Genomic DNA, 27,763 nt, shown 5'->3' on the forward strand with positions numbered 1-27,763 from the left:
CGACCACAGAAGACTTTAGCCCTTCAAATAAGTTAGGAGAGGGAGGATTTGGACCTGTGTATAAGGTAATCTTGCATTGTCATCTTTACAAAATTTTCCTAACTGGTGATCTCATAATCCTAATTTATGTTACTAAATTGTGGTTTTTTATAGGGTACACTTTTTGATGGAAGAGAAGTGGCGGTGAAGCAACTTTCAGTAGAATCAAGCCAAGGAAATAGTCAATTTATAACTGAGATAGCTACCATATCTGCTGTTCGACATCGCAATCTTGTCAAATTATATGGATGTTGCATTGAAGGAAATAGACGCCTGTTGGTCTATGAATATCTTCAGAACAAAAGCCTTGACAAGGCACTCTTTGGTATTAAGTCTATTATTTTCAACTTCTGCATTGATTTTTATTATGGTTATAAAACTTCAATTTATCTCAATTTGCTCATTGGATTTTAATTTTATTGCAAATAAGGTACTTTTAACTCATTCATATGAGAAATTCATTAGAAATTTTACATGTCGTTCAATTTATAGTTGGCCAATAAGATTATTGTTGAAATCATATTAAATTTAAGTATGAATATCTTAAGAAAAAAACAAAGAAAGTTATCAAAGCATAAAGTTACCCATACTTGTGGGTTTGGAGAGAGTTGATGTATGTACTCTTACCCCTATTTTGGAGAGTCTTTTTTCATGACTCACACTTATGACCTTTAGATTCTAAAAGGAGTATTAATAAAATTAAGGTATGAATACCTTAATTACAACAAAATTAAAATTTAGTAACCATATTATAGATGATAAGCTGAAGTTTTGCAATCATGATGAAAATCATTCGAATTTTTTTTTTTTTAACATTTACTAACAACAAAAGCTATCTTTTACATATATTTGTGCAGCAAAAAATAGCTTTCAGCTTGATTGGCCAACCCGCTTCAATATATGCATTGGAACTGCAAAAGGATTAGCTTATCTTCATGAAGAGTCAAGGCCAAGGATTGTACATAGAGATGTGAAGGCAAGTAATATTTTGATTGATGCAGAACTTTGCCCCAAAATATCTGATTTTGGACTGGCAAAGCTATATGATGATAAGAAAACCCATATCAGCACTCGGCACCATGTAACCTCTTTCACCCTTTCTCTCTAAGTGTTTTTATTTAGTTGCCTATTTTCAAATATTTATGTTATGATTTCTATATGCATGTAGAGTTGTGTTTCAAAAGTTTAGTTTTACTTGTGGAAAATAGTTGTTGGATTCATTATAATTTTTTAATAAGTTTGGGATGAGTAAATATTTGGAGCATTTTGGATTCAAATTTAGAATGCATATCTCTGGATTGCTAAAACCAAGAATAATAATAAATAAGTTTTAATTTCAAACTAGTTGGAGTCAGCTATATAAATAATTTTTGTTATTTAATCTTATTTGAAATCAATTCCACATTGATATCCAGGAATTATAAATCTTGTCTTACTACTTCCTTTTACATCATTTTTGGTCTCCCAATTTCCCTTCTCGCTTCTTCTACTACTTTCTCATAGCTTTGAACTTTGACATCGATGCTCTATATTGGACATGGCTAAACCATCTTAATCAATTTTTTCTTATTTTATCCCTAATTTGTGTTTTATGGACCATCTGGTAGATGTGGTCATTCCTAATCTTATCCATTCGTGTTACTAGATATCTATTTGAACATTTGCATTTCTAGCACACTCATCTTGTAGGTACATTGTAACTTAGATAAACAACATTCACTTCTATACAACATAGCTAGCCTAATCATGATTCTATAGGACTTACCTTCCACTTTGTTAAGGATCCTGGGGTTGTGTAGCATATATACCCTTCAAAATCCTCCATTTCATCCATATTTTTTTGATCTTATGTGTTACATTATCATCTATTACTCCGTTCACCAATCAAACCTCCCTTCCATTTCATTTATGAGAGTTTAACTTGTAATGCATATATTCTGTCTTACTTATACATAGCCTAAAGCTTGTATTCTCAAAGAGTCTTTCACCATAACTCCAACATTTAATAACTTATATAAATAACATACACCATGGGACATCATCTTAAATACGACTAAGTAGCTCATCCATAACTAAGGTAAACAACTATAGACTGATGCATGCCAAATGCACCAATTAAATAAAGTATTCTACTAGACTAACTAGTAGCAAAAGTCAATCCCACAGAGAATGATTGACTAATTAGCAAATTGAACTCAAGTATTCGTACACACTAACAATAAAAAAAACAAGGAGTTTTGAATTTTATTAATTCTAAAGAAACAAAACTAATCAAATTAAACTAAAAGCTAAAAGTATCAAGAATGCAACTAACACAATATGATAATGGCTCAGTAGAAAGATATGTATCCACCATGAAAATTAAGTATCAATCATTGACACTACTGCAATAATTAATTCACTTAAACAAATTGGTTGTAGAAACCAAACAAGCGTTAATTTCCCTATTTCTCCTTACTTATTAGATTAATCAAAGCAAACGTTTAATTAACTCCTAACCATTGAACAACCTTAGTCAAGCGCAAGATTTAGCTCAATGGCAGCTTTAGCATACTAGAGAAACATCACCAATTCTAGATTACAATTATACAACAAGTGGCATAAACATTTACCCTAGACTATGAATCTCTAAGCAATATGATGAATTCACACAATATCACTTTTGGTACTGATGTAAAGTTAATTAAGCAATTATAGACTTAATCAACTATATTAGCATTAGACATACATGAATAATTAAGTAGTAGGCCTCCGAAATAATTAAACATGCCATCTTTTCATGAATCACAAGAGAAGCATAGATATTCAAGTGAAAAAAAAACTAATTTAATTAATAGCTCAAAATAGTCTCATGACAATTATTCCATGGTTTCAACAATCCTTTTACTGAACAAAAAACTACTCACTCATGGTAACAAAAGAAAACACAATAAAAAATATCAAAGAAGAACATGCTGACCTTTTTGATTGGAATTCAAATAACTTGAATCTGATGTTGATGATGATACCACACACTCCAAAGGGATGTAGAAGTGCTCCACAGGCCAAAGAAGAAGAAGAATAAATCACACCAGTAACTAGATCAAGCAATTGACACTTTGGAATGCATAAAGAGGATAGTTTGCCACTCTTGAGTATAAGAGAATTTAAAAGCATCAAATATTTATTTTGGACCATTTTTATAGAGGAAAATAGTTAACAAAGACTCCAGATCTGATTTGGAAGTCCTTGTTGCATTCTAACTTAAAACTCTCTCAAGAACCTAGTTAAAGTAGGAAAACAATTTAAAAATAACTTTCCTTGTATAGATCTACCACTTGCATGACCTTGGGAACCTACACAACTTTATTTTATTTATTTTGGACTTTCAATAAAGCAATTAAAACCTCTAATTAATTCTCTAACTCTTGGTCTTACATAACTCAACATAAAGAGCCCAAACACACTTAACATAAAGAGCCCAAACACACTTAACATGTAACCCTTAATGTAATCTGACCTGATTGATCTCATTTTTCATATATGACTTCAAATTATCTCAATTAAGGTCCTTCTAAGCCCATAAGGTCATATTCATACTCTAAATAGTGAATCACATACAAGCTCCATTAAGGCTAAACATGACTAGATGTTCGAATCTGTTCGTTTTCACCATTAGCCTCCAAATACCATGAATAAGACACTCTTAAGCTAATTTTGTCATTGGCTAAGTCCTCATCAAAATCACAGCTCCTGTTGCCTTAAAATGCTTGATGTGTGTTTTGCTCTGTTTGCGCTCAATTCATCTCTTTATGCTTTATAACCTCTTACATGCTCTTGTAAACACCTAATAATATAAAAATAAGCAATAAAAGCTAATTAAACAAGAAATAAACTCAAAACACTAAGTATTCAATGATAAAGATATAAGATTTTAGGCAACTATCAAATTCTCCTACACTTAGCTTTTGGTCATCCTAGATCAAAACTAACTAAAATATAAAACAATGACTCAATCTATACTTTCCAAGATTATCAAAGATAAGCATATCATAAGCATGAACATAACCAAGCTCTCTAAGAATCATAGATATCATGAAAAAAAATCTCTTCACATACATTAGAACTTTACTTAAGATAGCAATCTCATTAAAAAGCTAAACATACCAACATGGAGGATCCTTAAATAGGCATAAGAATCACTCCATCTCTTATGTTTTTGGGGTGAAGTGTTTTCTCTCAAAATTCAATCCATGAACATAACTTACCATAAGCTTGCTTGTTCATCTCATCTCCATTAATTAGATCATATGCATAAAATAAATCAGAAGGTCTTTATCAGGGTTGTAGTGGGGCTAGGGTAAAGTGTGGAATAAAGGATAAACAATTTTAAAAATCGAAGAAATTAGTGGAGCATTCAAAACTCATGAATTCACAATATAAAACATGTACCAACCAGAATTCATCACATTACAAAACAGGCTCTTTTCTAGCTTCAACTCTCTTGTTCACACCTTTTCAACAGCAATAATTATAATAATTGATGCCCTCTCATTATAGGAATGTCAGTATAGGAATGAATGCAAATTCACCCTTTCTTCTTTTTTATTTTTTTGAATTTTTTGCTTTTCATTCCTTACTTTTCACTTTACTTTTTCAGTCACAAGAACATCCAAATGTATACTTTCATACTCATATCCCCAATTCACTACCATTTTTACATACATTCTAACCAAAACCTATTAAAAAAGTTTTAAATGCTCTACTAATCCTATGGTAGGGTAGAAACACTTATTTTACAGGCTAAGGCTTATAATGTGGCTTAATTACAAAGAATAGGAATAATGTAGGCTCAAAATTAGCTCACTAGAGGGACAACTTTCAGTTGTCGATAGGTTGACTGTTTAAGCTTAAGTGGTTACACCTAATTTGCCTTCAACACTTAAATACATACATATATCCATATAATGTCAAAAAGATTTAAAGTAAGTTCTAGAGATATATAATCAAGGAATGAATATGCACACAACAAAAGAAATAGATTGATATTGAAGTTTCAATTATAAGCTTAAAAGCTCACAAAAGGTATTGATCTTCCATATTAGCATATTCAACATTTCAATTAAATTACCACATAAAGAAAGCTTAAGTTGTAATTCAACTCATTCAATTTACCTATGCTCTCATCAAGCTAAATCAATGCATACTCATAATATACCTAATCTCATTAATCTTGGAAAGCACCTAAACACACATAAAAGGCATAACATGTAGACAAAAAAAAAAAAAAAAAAAAAAGCGAAAAGACACTAACATACATATAAACCCATGGAAAAGACACTAATCCCTCCCCCACACTTAAAACTTGCATTGTCCTCTATGTAAGGGTAAGGAAATAGAAACAAAAATAAAAGTAGAAAGGATAAAAGCAAATATGATTATTAAAGATCCTTGGGTTGCCTCCCAAGTAGCGCATTTGTTTAAAGTCATTTGCTTAACTTCATACCTTTCTTCATTCTCCATACTTGGGGCCCTCTAAGTCCATCTTTTCAACATTATGCTCTTAAAAGCGCTCATAGTATGGCTTCAACCTATGCCCCTTCACCTTGAACACTTCGTTTGTTGCTACACTTTGAATTTCAACTCCACCATGATAAGAAAAACATTAGTAACAACAAAAGGATCAACCCACCTATAATGCAACTTAGAAAAAGTTTAAGTTTCGAGTGGAATAAGAGTACTTTCTAACCAACCACAAACTTCTTCTTTCTAACTATGTTGTCATAGAATGCTTTAGTCTTCTCTTTGTAGATTCTAGATTCTCATATGCATTATTCTTAATTTTTTTCCAACTATTGCAATTGCAACTTCCTATGTATTCCATCATTATCAATGTTCATGTTGCATTACTTAATAGCCCAAAATGCCTTGTGCTCAATTTCCACAGGGAGATGATAGGGCTTATCATACACCAATCGATAAGAAGACATACCAATTGGAGTCTTGTATACGGTCCTATATGCCCACAGTGCATCATCCAACCTCAAACTCTAATCTTTCCTTGAAGGATTAACTGTCTTCTCTAGAATGGGCCTAATCTCTCGATTTGAAACTTTAGATTGTCCACTTGTTTGCGGACGGTAGGCAGTAGAAACTTTTATGGGTCACATGATATTTTTTTAAAAGAGCCTCAATAATTCTATTGCAAAAGTGTGTTCCTCTGTCACTTATGAGAGCTCTTGGAATTCTATGTCTACTTTACAAAATCTATAACAACTTTAGCATCATCAGTTTGAGTGGCTTTAGCTTCCACCAATTTAGAAACATAATCCACAGCTAAAATAATATGAACATCACTAAAAGAAGAAGAGAATAGTCCCATGAAATCAATGCCCCACACAATAAAAATTTCACAAGCAAGTATAAGTGACAAGGGCATTTGATCATTATGAGAAAGATTACCTATTCTTTGGCATTATGCACAAGTCTTACAAAAAAGGCATGCATTTCTAAAAATGGATGGCCAACATTCAAGTACCTTATGTGCAGTTCTCTTAGGTCCAAACTATCCTCCAACCTCATAAGAATGGCAAAAGGAAAGAATGGAATGAAATTCAATTTAGGGAACACACCCGCTTACTACTTGATCTGCATAATGCCTCCATAGGTATGGCTCATCCCATACGTAATACTTAGCATCACTCTTTATCTTATCCCTTTGAGCTTTAGTCAATTCTTATAGCAGAGTCTTGGTCACAAAATAGTTTACCAAATTAGCATACTAAGGTGCGTCACCACTAAGTGAAAATAATTGTTTATCAGGGAAGAACTCATGTAAGGGTAAGGCATATTTCTCTTGTGGCAAATGACTAAGATGGATGGCCACTAAGTTTTCAACCCTTCTTTTATCTTTGGTCTCCAAGTTAAACTCTTGTAGCAATAGTTTCCATCTAATCAACCTTAGCTTTGCTTTCTTTTTCTTCAATGGGTACCTAAGAGTTGCATTGTTAGAATACACAATCACTTTAGTACCTAGTAAGTAAGAATGAAATTTTTCTAAAGCAAAGATAATAGCAAACAGTTCTTTTTCCATTGTGGAGTAGTTGCATTGGGCATCATCCAAGGTCTTCAAAGCATAGTATATTACATGAGGTGCATTACCCACTCTTTGTCCCAAAATAGCCCCCTTAGCATGATTCCTAGATCTCACATAATTTCAAAGGGCAAGTACTTCCTAGATCATAGGAGCCGAAGTTAAGAGTTCCTTCAATTTGTTGAATGCAACCTTGCACGCCTCATGAAAGCTAAATTCCACATCTTTTGTGAGCGAGTTGCATAAAGGTAAATCAATCTTGTAGAAGTACTTGATAAGTTTTCGATAAAAACCTACATGACCAAGAAAAGAATGCACTTCAATAGTGGGGGTAAGGTAAAGATGCAATGGTATAAATCTTAGCTTTATCAACTTCTATACCCCTAGATGAAACAACATGCCCTAACACAATATCTTGATCTACCATTAAATGACACTTTTCAAAGTTCAAGACAAGGTTAGCATCAACACATCTCTTAAGCACAAGTTTAAGGTTGTGCAAGCATGCATCGAATGAGTCACCATAAATAGTAAAATCATCCATAAATACTTCAATGATGCACTTAACAAAATTAGAAAAGATACACCTTTGAAAGGTTGCTAGAGCATTACAAAGACCAAAAGGCATACGGCGATTAGCAAAAGTACTATAAGGACAAGTAAAAGTCATTGTCTCTTGGTCTTCAAGTGCTATGACAATTTGATTATAACCAGAATAACCATCAGGAAAGCAATAAAAAGTATGACCATCTAACCTTTCACACATTTGGTCCATGAATTACAGTGGAAAGTGATCCTTCCTAGTAGCAACATTAAGCTTGCGATAGTCAATGCACACTTTCCACACATTTTGAAGTCTAGTGGGGACAAACTCATTATCTTTATTCTTCACAACTGTGATGCCAGTCTTCTTAGGCACAGCATGGATTGGACTCACCCACTTAGAATAAAAAATTAGGTAAATCACTTTGGCATCAAGTAGTTTCAAAATCTCCTTCTTCACAACCATGATCATGGGCAGATTTAGCCTACTTTGGCCCTCTCTAAATGGTTTTGCACTTTCTTCGAGTAGGATATAGTGCATGCATGTGGAGGAGTATTGACAGGTGTTAAAAATTCTTTTAACTGAAGTGAAACAAAATAACACATTTGAAGTATTAACAATTTCTGTAAAAATTTTGACAGAGTGCCATCTATATTTTGAATAAAACAGTTCTTTAAAAACCTATAAAAAGCACTTCAAATATATAATTCCTCAATCCCAAACTCCAATAACAATTCAACACAATAATTTTCTCAACATTATCAACTCAGTTCAACAATCAATTTTCCATTGTTCCCAAAAGATGAGATAAAAGAAATATGTCACAATATTTTTACAAGCTAAAATAATTTACAATTTTAGTTTACAACTGCTCAAGACCAAGTACAATATATACATACAGTGCACATATATTACAACAAAAACTAAACAATATGGTATATTCATTATACCCGGCAAAATCTCAAAATGTGGTATAAGCAGCCTACTCCGCTGCTCTGTTCGTCTGTCTACCTGCGACAGCAATGAAAAAGCTATCGCTGAGTAAAATTTACTCAGTGGTGCACAATAACAATTTAAAATGCGGTATGTAAAACTTTTATTGACAATTTACAATCTAAATAATTCACAATTTTTCAAAAGCTCATATAACACAAATTTAATTAAACAATTTAATAACACAGTGTTACCAATCAATAATACAACTTAGGTCATGACACAAATTTTTCGAACATGCCGTGTTGTACACCACGACAAGGCACACTCACCCCACTAATCAAAATCAATGAGGGAGGTGGCTAGCTAGCTAATGAGAACTCATCCATACTCACCTCAGACTGGCAAGTCAAAGAGGAAGGAATATAGTTATACTCACCCCATAAATGGAGGAGGAACATAGTAATTGTCATGCCAAGTGTGAATCAAAATAATTCCAAATCACAATATTTAAATATTTTATACAAACTACAAATCATATTTTATCTCAAAATTTTCATTTGCAAAGTAGGCAACACAATAATTTCCGAATAAAATTCACAAAGCCAAAACAATAAAAAATTATTCATAACTCAATTCTCCAAATAAATTTTCTAGTAAAAGCAGTGAATATAAAAAGTATTGTGCACAGACCTCTGATAAATGCCTCTTGGCTCTGACTCGGTGTTCCTTGTGCTTCTCAATATCCTTTTCAACTGAAACACACAATTTAAAGTGTTTTAGTACTCAATGAATTTGTTTCTAACAATAAAATTCAATATTTAAATTTTCTTGGTACTATTCCCTTCAATTCATTTCATTAGTCAACCTATAATGTTGACCCTTGATGCACTCTAAGTGAGTCAATTCTAATGTTACCAATATGTCACATTTTATAGCCCTTTAGTGTTAGTATATGTTACCAATTTCATTTTCCAAGTGTATTGCATTTTATTGCAATTTACCAGATTTCGGTGTACTATTTTGACCTAGCTGGACGACTTAGTTCCGTCTGTTTTCGGGTTCCGGTCCAAACTACAAACTTGTAGGTCTATGTCTTATTGCACCCGGGGCAAAATTTCAGGTCATTTTGAGTTGTATAGACCAAGATATGGTCAATTTACCAATGCTGGACAGAATGCACTAAAATGGTAGGCTTAGGTCATTTTTAGGTCACTTTTGGTTCGGTCAGTTTTGGTACCTGAATATGTGCAAGCTATTTGGCTTCGTTCTGGCCATTTCTGGGCTTTGGTGTCTTCATAAGAATTGTAGATCTATGTCTAAACTATTCGTGGTAAAAATTTCAGGTTATTTGGACTCGTTTTGAGTAAGTTATGGTCAAAACACTAACTGCTGCCCAAATGGTCAATTTTCAGGCTTTCAAGGCACTAATTCGGATTTGGTCATTTTTCAAGTTACTTTCTGGACAGAATTTAGGTAGGCTTTCTTCATGAAAGTTGGCACATTTTGTGCCTAGTTTCACCTCCAATTGGCCTCATACCAATCGGAGTCACACACTTAGGGTTATAGGTCCACTTGCACACTACCTTCTACATGCTTTCCAAACACCAAACCAACACACATTCACCAACTACCTCCTCACTTCTCCATACCATTATGCATTTGGCACTAACCAAAACCATTCAATTCTCTACATTATAGGTCAACTTGGATAGAATATAACCACTTCCAAAATACACCAAATGCAGTCACAATTCACAAGTTCAATCCCAACAATATATACACATAAATACTTCTAATTATCACACAAACTTCCATCATCAAATTACATACCTATCACTACTATTCCACATACATATATGCTGTCATTCTTTTGTACAATATTTCAACAACATTTCATGAATTTGAACCTTACCAATTTCCATTTTGAGGCTACCCAAAAATTACATATACACATCAACTTCCATTTTTATTTTTTAAGCTTACAAATCAAACTTTTTACATGAAAATCAACTCCAATATATTTAAACACTTAATTTAACATCTCAACAACCATTTACATGCAAAGACAAGCTGTACACGATGAAGTTCCATGGCTACCAAAATGCTCCATCACCAACAATTCATCAAACCTTAAAAATTCTTCAATAATTCAACTACCCACAATCTTAGTTATACTTTTAATAAAACAAGAATTGAAAATAACCACTTACCTCTTTTGGACTTCTTCAAAACTCCACCCAAACTTATCTTTCTTGCTCCCTTATTGCTGCCCAAGGTGTGTAGGCAAAGATTAATGAAGGAAGTTCAAGAATTTAGCTTGAAATGAAGGTGATTTCAAGCTTGCATGGGTGGTTTCCATGGAGGAAAGTTTGGACACCATTTTCGGCCATGGGAGAGCTTGGTGAGGATGATGAAGTGAGTGAAAGATTCTGCCCTTATTTTGCTCCTTATTTAAGGTAAGCTTCTTAGATATGATAATAGGTAGTGTCTCATCCTCACTCAAATATAATACTTTAAGTGATCAGACAAGGGCTTCAACTCAAGCTTAGGTGCCTGCACGATAGAAGGAAAAAGTTTTGTGTGAAAAAGGTAATTTAAGAGTTATAGCTACATACCTTAATGGAGGCGAATGGTGCAACTCCATAATAGTCTCATACATGTTCTTACTCATAGCAGACTCCACCTTTGAGTTAGTAAAGTCTTCTTGTTTCATATCATGGCAGAATGCCACCTTGAATATATCCTTATCACCTAACTCAAAAATCCCATCAACACAATCATCAATCACATCTAAATGACAAATAGAATGCACATCACTATGATATCGCATGGCATTAAAAATATTAAACCTATAAATCTCACCATCAAATTCCACAGTGAGTGAACCATCATGCATATTTATTTTTGCCTTAGATGCTTTCAGAAAAGGTCTAACTAAAAAAATTGGCCATGAACTGGAAGAATGATCATCCTCCATGTCAAGAACATAAAAATCAGCAAGAAAGACCAATTCATTCACTTGCACTAAAACATCCTCATTCACACCATCAGGATATGCATTTGACCTATCAGCCAATTATATAATAACACCAGTATTTTGTAATGATCCCAAGTTCAATGAAGCATATATAGATTTAGGCATGACATTTATAGATGCACCTAAGTTTAACATAGCTCTTTCGAATTTAGTGTTACCAATCTTGTAAGGAATGAAAAACATACTTGGATCTTTGCACTTTGGGGGAAGTTTCTTTTGTATGATAGTTGAAACCTTCTCCCCCACACTTACCTTCTCATTGCCTCTCAACTTCCTCTTGGAAGTGCACAATTCTTTTAGAAATTTGGCATACCTAGGCACTTGCTTGATAGCATCCAAGAGAGGAATGTTTACTCTCACCTTTCTAAACATATCAAGAATCTCCTTCTCCTCTTATTTCTTGGAATTTGTAAATCTAATAGGGAAGGAGGGTGGAACTTTAAAAACAGAATTAGGAGCAGGAGGTGTTACCTTAGATATGTAGATGATGCACTCACCTTTTTTGATGGTTTAAGCTCCTTTTCAACTTCATTGGCTTTCTATTTTTCTATGGTTCTTTTTGGTGGTTCTTCCAACTCTTTACCACTCGTCAACACAATTACACTAGCATTTTCTTTGGGATTGACAAGAGTTTAGGAAGGAAGCTTGCCTAACCCTTAAGCTTCTAATCTACTCACTCAAGAAGCTAGATGGCTTATTTGATTTTTCATGTTTTGAATACTAGTCATTGTCTCTTTTTGGAATTGTAAAGAACTAGATGCAATAGTTTTGACCATATCCTCGAGTGAGATACCTTAGCTCTAAGATGGCATAGTTGGTTGCCTTTGGTGGTATTGTAGTTGTACTTGTTAAAAAGCTAGAGGACCATTAGGAAAGTTGCTTTTTAGAGCTTAACCACCATAGCTCAAATTGGGGTGATCTCTTCATCCTAGATTGTATGTGTTATAGTAAGGATCATATCTCCTTTGTGGTTATTCAAGAAATCCACCCATAGCACTAACTTGCTCACTTGGCTCATCTTGCAATGTTAGACACATGCTAGTTGGGAACATGCTAGTTGCATGCCCTTTTAGTGAGCAAATTCCACACTTTTTGACTTGTTGCACATTACCTATAACCAATTGGTTCACAAGAGAGGTAAGATTGGCTATTTGATTTTCTAAAGAATAATGGCTTACCTCACTAACTCTCTTTTGTGGTGCTTCATGCCTAGTGCTAAATTATTGAGAATTGGCAGCCATATAAAGTTCCTAGGAGCTTTAGGTGTCATATCAACCAATGCACCACCACTTGCAGTATCAATCATGCTTCTATCAGTTGGGAAAAGTCTTTGATAGAAGTATTGGATGAGTAACTAATCACTAATTTGATGATGGAGGCAATTAGCACACAATTTCTTAAACCTCTCCCAATACTCATGCAAGGTTTCTTCATTATATCGCATGATGCCTCAAATTTCCATCCTTATATTGGCAACTTTAGAGGCTGGAAAGTATTTCTCTAAGAAAAGCCTCTTTTTGTCATTCCATGAGTTAATGGATCTTAATGGCAAATAATAGAGCCAATCCTTAGCTGAATCAGCTAGAGAGAAAGGAAAAGCTCTAAGTTTAATTTGCTCTTCAGTGATCCCTGTTGGTTTCATGGTCGAGCACACCACTTGGAACTCCTTTAAGTGCTTATGAGGGTCTTCACTTGCAAGACCATGAAAAGAAGGCAAAAGATGTATTAATCTAGAGTTCAATTCAAAAGGTATTGCTAAAGCAGGATAATCAACACATAATGGTTATTGGTTTATGTTAGGAGTAGACAACTCCTAGGATTAGCATTTTGATTCACTGCCATTGCTATTGTTTTAGATTCTTGCTCGGAAGATTAAATGAAAGGATTTTCAAAAGGGATGTTTTGAGATGAGCTTGTAGATTCTGATTAATATTTCAAAAAATCCTTAATGCATTGAAGCCTTATGTCGATATCTCCACCACACATACAACCTGAAAGAGAACACTAAAAGAAAACTTTAAACACACTTGAATTCAGATTTACTGATCAATGCAAAATCACTCCCTACCAATGGCACCAAGATTTGATCCGTGCCGAATGCACCAATTAAAGAAGGTATTCTACTAGACTAACTTGTAACAAGAGTAAGTAAAGGTCAACCCCAAAGAGAATGATTGACCAATTATTAAAGTGAACTCAAGTATTTTCACACACTAACAATAAAGAAAGCAGGGGGTTTTGAATTTTATTAATTCTAAAGAAACAAAACTAATTAAATTAAACTAAAAGCTAAAAGTATCAAGAATGCGACTAACACTATATGATAACGGCTCAGTAGAAAGATATGTATCCACCATGGAAGTTAAGTATCAATCATTGAAACTACTGTAATAATTAATTCACTTAAACAAATTGATTGTATAAACCAAACAAGTGTTAATTTCCCTATTTCTCCTTACTTATTAGATTAATCAAAGCAAGCATCTAATTAATCCATAACCAATTGAACAACCTTAGTCAAGCGCAAGATTTAACTCAATAGCAGCTTTAGCGTACTAGAGAAACATCACTAATTCTGGATAACAATTACACAACATGTGGCATAATCATTGAACCTAGACTATGAATCTTTAAGCAATATGATGAATTCACACAATATCACCTTTGCTATTGATGCAAAGTTAATTAAGCAATTACAGACTTAATCAACTATACTAGGATTAGACATACATGAATAATTAAGTAGTAGGCCTCTTAAATAATTAAACATACCATTTTTTCATGAATCATAAGAGAAACATAGATATTCAAGTGAAGAAAAATACTGATTTAATTAATAGCTCAAAATAGTCTCATGACAATTATTCCATAGTTTCAACAATCCCCCATACTGAATAAGAAAACTATTCACTCATAGTAACAAAAGAAAACACAACCAAAATAACATAGAAGAACGTACTGCCCTTTTTGAATGGAAATTGAACAACCTGAATCTGATGTTGATGGTAACGCCACACACTCCAAAGGGATGTAGAAGTACTCCACAACCCAAAGAAGAAGAAGAAATCACACTAGCAGCTAGATCAAGCATTCGATACCTTTGAATGTACAAAGAGGGAATTTTGCCACTCTGAGTATAAGAGAATTAAAAAGCTCCAGATTTGTATTTTGGATCTTTTTCATAGAAAAAAATAGGTTAACTAAGACTTCAGATCTAATTTGGAAGTCCTAGTTGCATTCTAACTTAAAATTCTCTCAAGAATCCTAGTTAAAGTAGGAAAACAAGTTAAAAATAGCTCTCCTTGTACAGATCTACTATTTGCATGACCTTGGGGAACTACACACCTTTATTTTATTTATTTTGGGCCTTAAATAAAGTAATTAAACCTACTAATTAAAGCCCAAACTCATGGTCCCACATAAAACATAAAAAGCCCAAACACACTCAACATGTGACCCTTAATGTAATCTGGCCCAGTTTTATATCACTTCAAAATATGTCAATTAAGGTCCATCTAAGCCTATAAGGTTAGATTCAAACTCTAAATAGTGGATCACATAGAAGCACCATTAAGGCTGCCCAAGGAAACTCATTATGACTTAATGTCCGAATCTATTCATTTTTCACTATTAGCCTATAAATACCATGAATAAGACATCCCTAAACTCGTTTTATCATTAGCTAAATCCTTATCAAAATCGCAGCTCCTTTTGCCTTAAAATGCTTGATGTGTCTTTTGCTTTTTTTTATGCTCAATTCACCTCCTTATGCGTCATAAGCTGTTACATGCTATTGTAAATACCTAATAACATAAAAATAAGCAATAACAAGCTAATTGAACAAGAAACAAACTCAAAACACTAAGTATTCAATGATAAAGGTATGACATCCTAGGCAACTATCAAAAATCCAAAACTGACCCCTGATGTAAACTTACTGTTATATGTAAGGAACTTGTCCATATCCCATCCCATTGTTCTTGCACTTGTGATTGTCCCCTCATACATGTCAATAATGATATTTATAAATTTGAGATGAAATATTTGTTCTTTAGCATCTACCAAAGAATTTCCCTTAATCTTATGCTTTTTCTAATTCAATAAATATAATTTGGAGATTCTTCTTCCTTTCCTAATAAATTTCAAGTAATTTTCCTAATAGAAAGATAGGCTCTATTGTACATCTACTAGGCATAAAGCCAAACTAATTCTCTGATACTTTAATAGTGTCTCTAAGTCTACGTTTAATTGCTTTCCCATAGTTCCATGTGACTCTCTAATTTAATATCACTCTAATTTGGATAACTTTTGGATGTCTCCTTTGTTCTTAAGATAGGAACCAAAGTGCTCTTCCTCCATTCATTTGGCATCTTTTCATATTTTGTTATTGCTATTGAATTGTTTTGTTAGCCAAGCTACTCCAACCTACCTTAGGCACTTCCATACTTTTATAGGTATACAATCTAGGTTGCAAGCTCTCCCTATATTTGTATTCTTCCTGGCCTCTTTAATTTCAATAAACTTGATTCTATGAGTGTATTAGGGTCCTTATGTATTAAAGGAATTGTAAGGTTTGTAATTTCATACTCATGGCTCGCAATGAATAGTTAATCAAAGTAGCATCTTCATCTCTTTTTGATCTCACTATTTCTTAACAAAACTTGTTAATTATCATCTTTAATACATTTGACCTAAATTAGATCTTTGCCTCTCTTTTCCTTTAGTCATGCTAGCTTCTACACCCTCTTATGTCCCTAACTTTTAATACAAATTGGCTGGAGATTTACATAAGCCTTACACTATTCTTTCTAACTTATATTTCCTAAACTGTCAGTAACATTTTATTTCATTCTTTTTTATCTTAATAGCCTATTTAACCTCCTCACTCTACCTCTAAGACTTTTGTAGGAGTAGTCCTTTACCTTTAAATACACTTTAATATAACCATTGTTACTTTCTTAATGCATCTACTTTCTTAGGTTCCACCATCGAGTTATAGGTTGCATAAATCTTTTTTCCTTCTTCACTCTGCTTTTTATCTTCACTTCTAAAACCTCAAGCTTATTTTGAGTAGTTAGAGTCTCACCAAAGATAATTTTGCTATTTTTACATAGAGTTTTATCCCTTCTTTTATTAAAGAAGAAGTCTATTTTGCTATGGCTTTCTCCACACTAAAAGGTAATCAAGTATAATTCCCTTTTTTTCTTTTTTTTGAAAATGGTGTTTGCCAAAACCATATCATAAGAGAAAGTAAATTGAAAAATGGTCTTCACTTCATCATTCCTACTCCCATATTCGAACCCTCCATGTTGCTATTGCCCACATGTCCATTCAAATATCCCCCTCAAAAAAATTTTGTAATCGTTGGGAATCCTTTAGATCAATGCATCTACATCTTCCTAGAACTTGCTTTTAGCTTTATCATCTAAACTTATTTGAGGTGCATATGCATTGATAGTGATAATAGTCTCCTTTTCAAATGTTAATTTCAAGGAGATGATCTTATCACCAATTCTCTTCACTTCCATAATCGTCAATCTCTCTCGCTTTTTCCCTTGTCTTTCTCAAAAACAAGCTATGTCAACCCTCTTCCTCTTCATAGTATTCACAATCACTATTGATTTTTTAGTCAATGATCCTATATTTCAACTACTAAAATGAACCTTACTCTTTTGGACTAGCTTTTTTGCACGTACTGATCCACCAAGATGCAAAAACCTTATCTATTTTACACTATATTTGAATCCCGATCAGATGGATAGCCATTACTAAGAAAAGATGTCATAAGGAGGTAACACTCCAATATAAGAACATTATGCTCACACAACTCTATCATTATAAGGATGGATAGCCATTACTCAAATAGGATATCATTACTTGAATATCGTTACTTGACTTCAATATATATATATATATTGTCGGGCAAGGGGGTTTGGCAGCTTAATTTCTAATCATTAGTTATTGTGGGTTAATTGTAAACTATTTATGATATCGATAAAACTGTTATGCACATTAAAATAAATAATTGAATAAGACATATATATGTATCCAATAGATTAAAGGATTTTTGAGATAAATATTTGTGAACAACCATATTTTCCTTAACTTCAGAGGGTATTTGGCACCTGAGTATGCAATGCGTGGACATTTGACAGAGAAGGCTGATGTCTTTAGTTTTGGAGTTGTTGCTTTAGAGATTCTGAGTGGAAGGCCAAACTCTGATAATAGCTTAGCCAAGGAACAAATTTATCTTCTTGAACGGGTAAGGATAGAAAAAAATTAAAATTAAATTTTATTTTCTTCTCTCTTACTTATCTAGCTTTATATTTTTCTAATAAAGTTTCCACTTATGCTTGTAGGCATGGAGTTTGCATGCAAATAACCAAAGTTTGGCACTAGTGGATCCAAACTTAACTGATTTGGATGAAAATGAAGCTCTTAAGGTCATAGGGGTTGCTCTCTTGTGTACTCAAGGCTCACCAATGATGAGACCAACAATGTCACGTGTTGTGGGCATGCTTGCTGGAGATATCGAAGTGAATGCTATAGTATCAAAGCCAAGCTATTTGACTGATTGGGATTTTAAGGATATAACCTCTAGCTTTTCAAATCAAGATTCTACTAAATCCATTGAAGCTGAAAGTAGCAAAAACAGCAATAATAATACAGGGGTTGATACAATGGATACTCCATTAAATCTCACTGCGCCTAGCCTCACTGATCTCATTGGGGAAGGAAGGTGATAATTGGTATATATGCTATTTCTAAAATTTGCATCTTCTTGTTGTTGAATAAAATTCCTCTCTTCCATTTCTTGTATATATGTTACAATTTTGAGAGTGAATAACTGAATATGATTTTTGTATATGTAGTCTAATATGGAAAGTTCATGTTTGCTTCAATTTAAACTTTTAAGTTAGAATATATCTTATATATATTTCGATTTTTTTTTAATAAAAAGACTATTAAAATGTCAATCTTTGATCTCTTATATGACAAAATAAATTTTGTTATTGCATTACTACTCTCTCTCCTTTGGCTATTAGGGCCAGGGTTTATTAATCATGAGCTTAGGCTTAAGCGATTTCATATGGCCTGAAAGCCTCATGTACCTATATAAGTTTAATCCTCTCATCTATATAGGTTTAACTTTTATTTGTGGATTAGATATGGAAGCTATTCGGTTGCTCATTAATTGGCCTGATAAGTCCACTTATAATTAGGATATATACGCTTAAAATTTTACATAATATTTATTGTAAATGTTGCTTTAATTAATATATAGTGATAATGGCATAAGTGACAATCTTTAAAAAAAAATGTCAATATAAGTTTGTGACAACATTTATTTGACTTGTAATAACATTTGTTGAATGATATTATAGACTTGAGACTTTTTGGGTTATAGTGAAATCTTGTATATTAAATCTACTAATGTATTTTGTTTAAAATATATACTAATTATTGAAAACCAAATTTTGTTAACTAATAAGAAAAACTTTTGATGGTTTAAAGATATATACTATTTATTTAAAAACAAATTTTAATCACTAACAAAAAAACCTTTTGATGGTTGAAAAACTTGTGTATGTTATCAATCAAAAGCAATGTATAGAGAAAATTACACTGCAAGAAATAAAAACATTTGCTACCACTTTTAAAATTGGGTGATTTTTGGTCTGTAATTTGTGTTACGGATGAATTATTGACCAAAAATATTTATCAACAAATTGGTGCGTAGGAACCTACCAAATTTATTTGGTCCATAATTTTACCAACCACTAATTTTGCAGATAATCTTTGATTTGTTGGTCAATAATTTAGTGGCAGGTCATGGACATCTTGTGAAGTTGCTACAAATTACTGACCAAAATTATGTAGCCGGTAATTACCAACCATAATTTTCATCTGCAATTTTTGTCTCATTTTTTATTAAATTTTACCAAGGAAAGTAGTTGGTTGTTTTTTTTAACAAGTACAAAATAATATTACCGACTATTAAATTAGTAGCAATTTTTTATTTATATAAATTTATGCATAAAAAATTTAATATAGATAAATATAATTACTAGATTACCAACCAAATTGAATAGTAGTTATTTTTTAATTTTAAATAATTATATAATTGAAATTTAAGTTTGAAATTAGTGGTTAAATATAATAATAATAATAATAATAATAATAATAATAATAATAATAATAATAATAATAAAAGATTGTGGTTTATAATTAGATTCAAATGGAATGAGTTGAAGTTGTGGTTCATAATTAGATTCAAAGATCCAGCAGGGATAATTTGAAAGAATGTGCATTCAAGTTTTGGTCAAATCTACAAAAACAATTTAAACTCACAAATTTCAGAAGTTAAATTAATTGATTGGTTGAATAAACCATTTTGTAGGTCAAGTTTTAGACTACAAATTTCATTTAATTTTTTAATTTTATTTATCTATATCAATTCAGAACTCAAATCATTTAAAGTTTAGCGACAGGAGGTTATGTCACACCTAATCTCTTATAAGGCATGACATGTTTCCGTAGCGTACCTAATGAATTACCGAACTACAACTACTGATAATCCATTAATTATACTACAAGAGATTTTAAACAAATTATAGCTTTTGATCTTATCAATTCTTTTGCGGAAAACTGCATGAGAATAGTTAAAATTTAATGTAAACATTCATTGAAAATAATGATAGACTAAATATTATAAAAGTTACATTTCCATAAGCTTCAAAATAAAATACAAATAGTTACAAACTCAAAATACCTTAGTAATGCAGTGCTTTTTAATACAAACTGCTCAATGTCTGTACATCCATACATATAGGTACAAAATACATCCACAGGAATCACAAGGGTATACTTAACATAAATACCCACAATCAATACTAAAATGCTGCTTCTAAGTCTCTCACTCGGCAGCCTTCTCCTTTCCCTTACCTGCCACAGCATAAAGAAGCTATCGTTGAGTATATCACTCAGTGGTGTACAACTAATAACTTTAAAACTTAAAGTAAAACACAACTTGTAAAAGCATAATAAATCACATTTTTCTTAAACTTCACAATAGTTCTAAGTCCAGAAGGACCATTTATTGGAATAACATTTCAAATGAGAAATCACACTTCATGAATCACAATTCACAAAGCATTAGTGTTGCCAACATCAACATACAGTTTAGGCCATAACACAAAATTTCACGATTAGTGCCGTGTTGTATACCATAACAAAGCAATCTCAACCTCACTAACCATTATTAACGAGGGAAGGGCTAGCTAGCTAATGAGTATTCATGTAGTCTCACCCCACTAACCGTTATTAATGGGAGACATAATCAATATCCATTATCAACCCCAAGTAGCCGTTACTATTGGGGAGTTCCGAAAGGGACTGTCATGCTAACTCCAAACTTCTGTGACATTTTTGGGTGGCTTCTAATTAAAAATGGCTTCTACTTTACTAGGATCCACTTGGATACCCTCTGAAGATACAATATGCCCCAAAAATGTAATCTCCTTCAGCCAAAACTCACATTTCGACAGTTTGGCATACAACTGTTTCTTCCTCAAAGTCTACAACACTATCCTCAAGTGCTTGTCATATTCCTATGCATTCTTTGAGTACACCATAATATCATCAATGAACACCACTATAAATTGATCCAAATATGGCCTAAAGATAGTGTTCATCAGGCCCATAAAAGTAGTTGGAGCATTAGTCAACCCGAATGGCATCACCAAGAACTCATAATGGCCATACTGAGTCCTGAAGGCAGTTTTAGGAATATTGTGCTCCTGCACCCTCAACTGATAGTAGCCCAATCTCAAATCAATTTTGGAGAATACAGTTGCATCCTTTAACTGATCAAATAGATCATCAATTTGTGGCAGAGGATATCTATTCTTTATGATCACCTTATTCAATTGTATGTAGTCTATGCATAGACAGAGAGTAACATCCTTCTTCTTCACAAATAATACTAGTGCTCCCCAAGGTGACAGGCTAGGGTGAATGAAACCCTTATCTAGCAACTCCTGCAATTACACTTTCAACTCTTTCAACTTAGAAGGTGCCATCTTATAAGGAGTGATGGAGATTGGCTCCACACCAGGCATAGTCTCAATTTCATACTGCACCTCTCTTTCTAGAAGCAATCCCGGCAACTCTTCCGGAAAGACATTCAAAAAATCCCGTACTGTAGGAATATCCTTAAGATCTGGACTCCCCACTTGGGTGTCTATCACATGAGCTAGATAAGCTTCACATCCCTTTCTAATTATCTTTCTAGCAAGTGCAGCTGATGATGTTAGATGGCAATAACTGTCTCTCCCCGTGTATCACTACGTCTACATACTCGGGAAAACCAAAAGTGACTGTCTTCAGTCTATGGTTGATTATGGCATGATGCCTGGCTAATCAATCCATGCCCAAGATGATACCATAATCTTGGAAGGGCATTTCAATTAAGTCTAACAGGAATGCATGTCCTTGGATCACCAAAGGACAATCTTTATACAATTTGTTCACCCTAACCTCTTGTCCTAAAAGACTAGTCATTAACACATCATAATCCAATTTCACACAAGGAATAGCAGCAGAGCATGCAATACTGGCACTAGCATAAGAATGTGTAAAACCAGGGTCAAACAACATATATAAATCTCTACCAAAGATGGAGAAAGTACCAGCCACAACATCTGATGCCTCAGTTTCCTCCCTCTGGCGCATGGTGTACACCCTAGCTGTTGCACCACTCTGCTCTGGTTGGCACACTGTGCCCTGGCTGCCAAAAGTGTTACCTCTACCCTGCCTCTGCCTCTATTAGCTGTCTGTTGTCCTCAGGAAGTAGAGCCTTGAACAGATCCCTCAGTGGTAGTAAGCAACCTAGATTTGCGGGCACTAGTGTAATCTCTAGCAAAATGCCCACTTCCACCACAGTTGTAACAGGCTTCTATGGCCTTATAACATACTCCTCCATGAGTACTGTCACAGGTTTCACAAGCAAGAAAATCTAATTAATCAAGAACTGGAATTAAAAGAGAACATAATATTCATAGCAAATGGGGTTTCACATTAACCATGACTCCAGCTAGAATTGGGATTTTGTAACAGAGAGATTCTAGTGCATGGTAACATATGATTATAGGTTCATTTAAGGTATTCCTTGTTACTGATTGGGTGGCCATGGCACCCTATGCTAGGTGTCAACCATGGTCTATGAGATACCTAAAATGATTTAGAGAAATCATTTATGGTAAAAAAGAGTTCTGATAATATTAAGAGTTAATATCATATCTCATTGCCAGTTAGTGATGAGCCTAGTAAGTCACACATATACACAAATTAATCACTAAGAAGAATGTGATTTAATTGATTAATTAAAGAGTTTAATTGATTAATTAAATAGGTTTGGTTTGCAATGAGATTGCAAAGTCACTAGCATGGCTTGAAACCAAATCTAGGTTATTGGATGTATAGTATAAGTTAAATTTATATTTAAAGTGTTTAAATATGAATTTAATTGTGAGAAATTAATTAATGGAGATTAATTAATTAATTTATATTTGATGTAAATTGATTTGAAGAGGAGAAATAATTATTTTGGGTTGAGAACTTAAAATTAAAACATAAGGGTAATTTGGTCATTTCACATGGTAACATGTGGCATGAGATGGTGACACATGACACCATATAAGTTTGCCATTTGTCTTCTTATCATGCAAGGTGATCAAAGTCAAGATTAAGTCTAGCTTTAACACTTGGCTTAATGTGATTAAATCAATTAAAAATAAGATGCAATGTGGTGATGACATGTGGCAAAGGGTTTAAGTGATTATTTGACCTAATTATAAAAGGAAAAAAGAAAAGAAAAAAATAAAATAACTATTTTGTCTCTCAAAGGTGGCGGCACCTCTCTCCCTCTCCCTCTTCTTGCTTTTCTTCATCAATTTAAAGTGAATCACTCCATTCCCTTTGAATTAAAATTGCTAGAAATTGTTTCTAGTGTCCTATACACACATATAACCTCTCTAAAAGTAAAACCCCAAATTATAAATGGTTGGCAAGGCTTGAGAAGCAAAGTTGGGGGCTGCCCATTGGTGATCTTGGTGTGAACACGCTAGGGGGACAATACTTGGGGTCCTAGGAGCTTCCGAAAGGTGTCAATTGCATCCATAGTGCATCAAAGAGGTTGTGCCCAAATTCCTCTATCAAACTAGGGTTTGATTGAATTAATTTATTAATTCATAATCTTTAATGGTAAATGTAGATCCTAATACATATTAAAAGTGTTTTAATATGCAATTGAGTATTGAAATTAATTAGGCACATAAGAGATGTGGCATGATGCATGAAACCCTAGAAGAAAAATTTTTGAAATTCAATGCTCCAATGCACCAATTTCCATGCTTCTGTCCCTGCAATTGGTATCAAAGCCACTATATTTGCCATTTAGATTGTATATGAGATTTAATTGTGTGAATTGATCAAATTTTGAATGATCTAAAGCTGTTTGGATGCATCAAGAGGTGGCGGCATGAAATTGATTCACACCCTAAGGGTGTGTTTCCCCTATGCGCATGGTTTATGGGTTAATGATGCAATTGTTGTATATTTTAAGGCTCATAAATAGTGCCATACCTAATTAAATTGTTTAATTAGGAATTTTAATCACACAATTAATTTTTGAAAATTGTTTTCAAGGTATTAAATTTGGAAAGAGTTTCTAAATTTAAGTTTATTTGAATGAGATTCAAATCTGAATTTTTTTGTTGAATATGTGATATTCAATTTAACTTTTTAGTATGCATATTTTATTTAATTATTAAATTTTAATATGCATGATGGATGATCATGGACAATAAAAGAGCAATGTGATTAGATTTATTTCTTTTATTTTTCTTTAGGTTATAAAATAATTAATTTTATTTTAGTGGCATGTATTATAAGTGTTGTAATAATTTGGGTTGTAATTTCATTTATTTGAGGACTTTAAAGTCCATATTCTTGTAAATTCACCTTGGTATGCCAAGGATTATAATGGATCAAGGAGGTCAAGAGCATTGGTGGGACTAGTGGGAGGAAATCAAGATCAAGTGTTGATTATGTACTCCTTCAGCAACTCTTGTAAAATGAATGAATGAATGAATGAATGAAATACACCTAGAAATGCCCTGATTCAATTCTTGGTGGCTCAGAATTGAATCCCTTAGAAAGTCCATGATCATACCATATTAATTGTTTATCCATGTATGCATGAGATGCATGGGAATGTATGCAAGTATATGATATATGCATGCTAATTGGATAATGTGCAAAGTGAGACCATAATAGTAATTAAGGATTGCAAAGCTGGAGAAAATGGAGATTTTATCCTCATTGGGTTCTGAACCTACTCCAACTTATGAATCCTACCTTCAAGGCAAAATGACTAGATCACCTTTTGTTGGACAAGGGCTAAGAGCTGAAAATATTTTGAAATTGATACATAGTGATGTATGTGGTCCATTTAAGGAAATGACTAGAGGCCGTTTTCATTACTTTATTACCTTTACTGATGATAAATCAAGCTTTGGGTATTTGTATTTGATGAAATACAAACATGAATCCTTTGAAAAGTTTAAAGAATTTAAATGTGAAGTAGAAATCAAACAGGAAAAAGTATTAAAACTCTTCGATCGTATCGTAGAAGTGAATACTTAAGTACTGAATTGATAAATACTTGAAAGAGCATGGCATTGTCTCCCAACTAACTCCTCCAGGAATGCCACAATTGAATGGTGTATCTGAAAGGAGAAATCGTACCATATTAGATATGGTACGCAGTATGATGAGCTATACTGATATGCCAATCTCCTTTTGGGGATTTGCATTAGAATCAGCTTTGCATATTCTGAATAGGATTCCATCAAAATTAGTTTCTTTCACACATTATGAGATATGGCATCGAAGAAAACCGAGTCTTAAGCATGTTAAGATCTGGGGTTGTCCAGCTTACATTAAAAAGCTGAACACTGATAAATTGGAAATCAGATCAGAAAAAGGTCGATTTGTTAGATATCCAAAAGAAAGTTTTGGATATTATTTTTATTTGCCTACATCACAAAAGGTTGTGGTAAACATAGATGCCATATTTCTTGAACAACAGTTTATTCAAGAAGGAGGCAAAGGAAGGCAAATAGAGTTAGAATTGGAGAATTCTGACCAACTAATAGATCAAATAGATATAGATCCTTCTAGTCAACCTGCACCTAGTAATGAAACAACTACAGTAATTCCTCACAGATTGACCAAGATATCTCACCCACCAATGAGATATGGTTTTCTTCATGAAGATGAACAAGAGTTGTTTACTCATGAAGAAGTAGATCATGGAGATGATCCTCTTACCTATGAAGAAGCTATATTAGATATACACTCTTCAAAATGGATTGAAGCTATGAAATCTGAAATTAATTCCATACATAAGAATCAAGTTTGGGACCTTATTGACCCACCTGAAGGTATTGTACCTATAGGGAATAAATGGGTTTTCAAGAAAAAAATTGGTTTTGATAGAAAGGTAGAGACCTATAAAGCAAGGCTAGTAGCGAAAGGGTTTCGCCAAAGGTAAGGAATCGACTATGAGGAGACTTTCTCGCCTGTTGTCATATTTAAATCAATTAGGATTCTATTAGCAATAGTTGCATACTATGATTATGAGATTTGGCATATGGATGTCAAAACAACTTTTCTCAATGGATATATTGATGAAAACATTTTCATGGAACAACTTAAGAGTTTTGAATCCCAAGATAGTTTCAAGGTGTGCAAGCTAAAGCAATCCATTTATGAGTTGAAACAAGCTTCAAGGAGTTGAAACATCCATTTTGATGAAGCTATTAAGTCATTTGGTTTTATCAAAAATATGGATGGGCCATGTGTATATAAGAAGGTTAGTGATAGTGTTATCACTTTCCTTGTCTTATATGTGGATGATATTCTGTTGATAGGTAATGACATAGGTATGTTGACAACTGTAAAATTATGGTTGTCAAATACATTCTCCATGAAAGACTTAGGGAAGGCAACCTATATTCTTGGAATTCACATCTATAGAGATAGAGCGAAAAGAATAATTGGTTTGTCCCAAAGTCTATACTTGGAAAAGGTGTTAAAGAGGTTTAACATGTTTAATTCCAAGAGAGGATTGTCACTAGTAAGACACCAGAAGAAAAAGATAAAATGGCCAGGATTCCATATGCTTTGGCTATTGGAAGTTTAACGTATGCAATGTTGTGTACTAGGCTGGATATCGTACATGCTGTTAGTTTGACTAGCAGGTTTCAATCCAATCCAGGTTTGGAACATTGGATAGCTGCCAAGAATATCCTTAAATACTTGAGAAGAACTAAGGATTTATTCTTGATTTATGGAGGTGGTGACTTGCAATTGGATGGTTATACTGATTCTGATTTTCAATCAGATATCGATGATAGAAAGTCTACCTCTGGGTTTGTGGTCATTTGTAATGGAGGTGCAGTCAGTTGGAAGAGTTCCAAATAGAGTATGATTGCTGATTCCACTACAGAGGCCGAGTATATTGCTGCATCAAATGCTGCAAAAGTGGCTGTTTGGATAAAGAAGTTCGTGATAGAACTTGCAGTAATTCCTTCCATTGAGTCAGTAGTTCCTCTCTACTATGACAATAATGGAGCAGTCATACAAGCCAAGGAACCCTGATCTCACCAGAAATCCAAACATATAGAAAGGCGCTACTACATTATCAGAGAGATAGTTGGGCGAGGCGATATAGCCATGCAGAAAATAGAATTAGCTGAAAATCTAGCTGATCCATTCACAAAGCCTATGTCACAAACTCAGTTAGACCGACATCTTGAGAAGATGGGTCTAAGATATTGTAATGAATGGCTCTAGTGCTAGTGGGAGATTGTTAGTAGTATGCCCTAGAGCATATCATTTAGTATGTATCTTGTGCATATTTTATTAATAAAAGGCAATTTCACTTTTTCATTTACATAATGTATTTATGTGTAATAGAAAAGGTCCATTGATATTTTATTAGAAATTCTATTCTTAAGTTGTTAAGAATATGAGTGATAGTATTTCTAGTACAAAGTATCATAAATTG

General features: G+C 33.4%; 1 protein-coding gene across 1 annotated transcript; it reads left to right on the top strand.

Moving 5' to 3' along the window:
* Nucleotides 1-2: 2 nt before the first annotated feature.
* On the top strand, nt 3-18,552 carry LOC110644738 (probable LRR receptor-like serine/threonine-protein kinase At1g56140; the record flags this gene model as incomplete). The annotated part of the gene is made up of 5 exons (XM_058129318.1): nt 3-65; nt 154-364; nt 897-1,015; nt 17,784-17,890; nt 17,988-18,552. Coding segments are annotated over 4 exons (432 nt in total), but the record flags the coding sequence as incomplete, so codon positions are not given.
* Between the last annotated feature and the right edge of the window lie 9,211 nt (nt 18,553-27,763).

The sequence above is a fragment of the Hevea brasiliensis genome, chromosome 11, assembly GCF_030052815.1.
Source record: "Hevea brasiliensis isolate MT/VB/25A 57/8 chromosome 11, ASM3005281v1, whole genome shotgun sequence".
Lineage (NCBI taxonomy): Eukaryota > Viridiplantae > Streptophyta > Magnoliopsida > Malpighiales > Euphorbiaceae > Hevea > Hevea brasiliensis.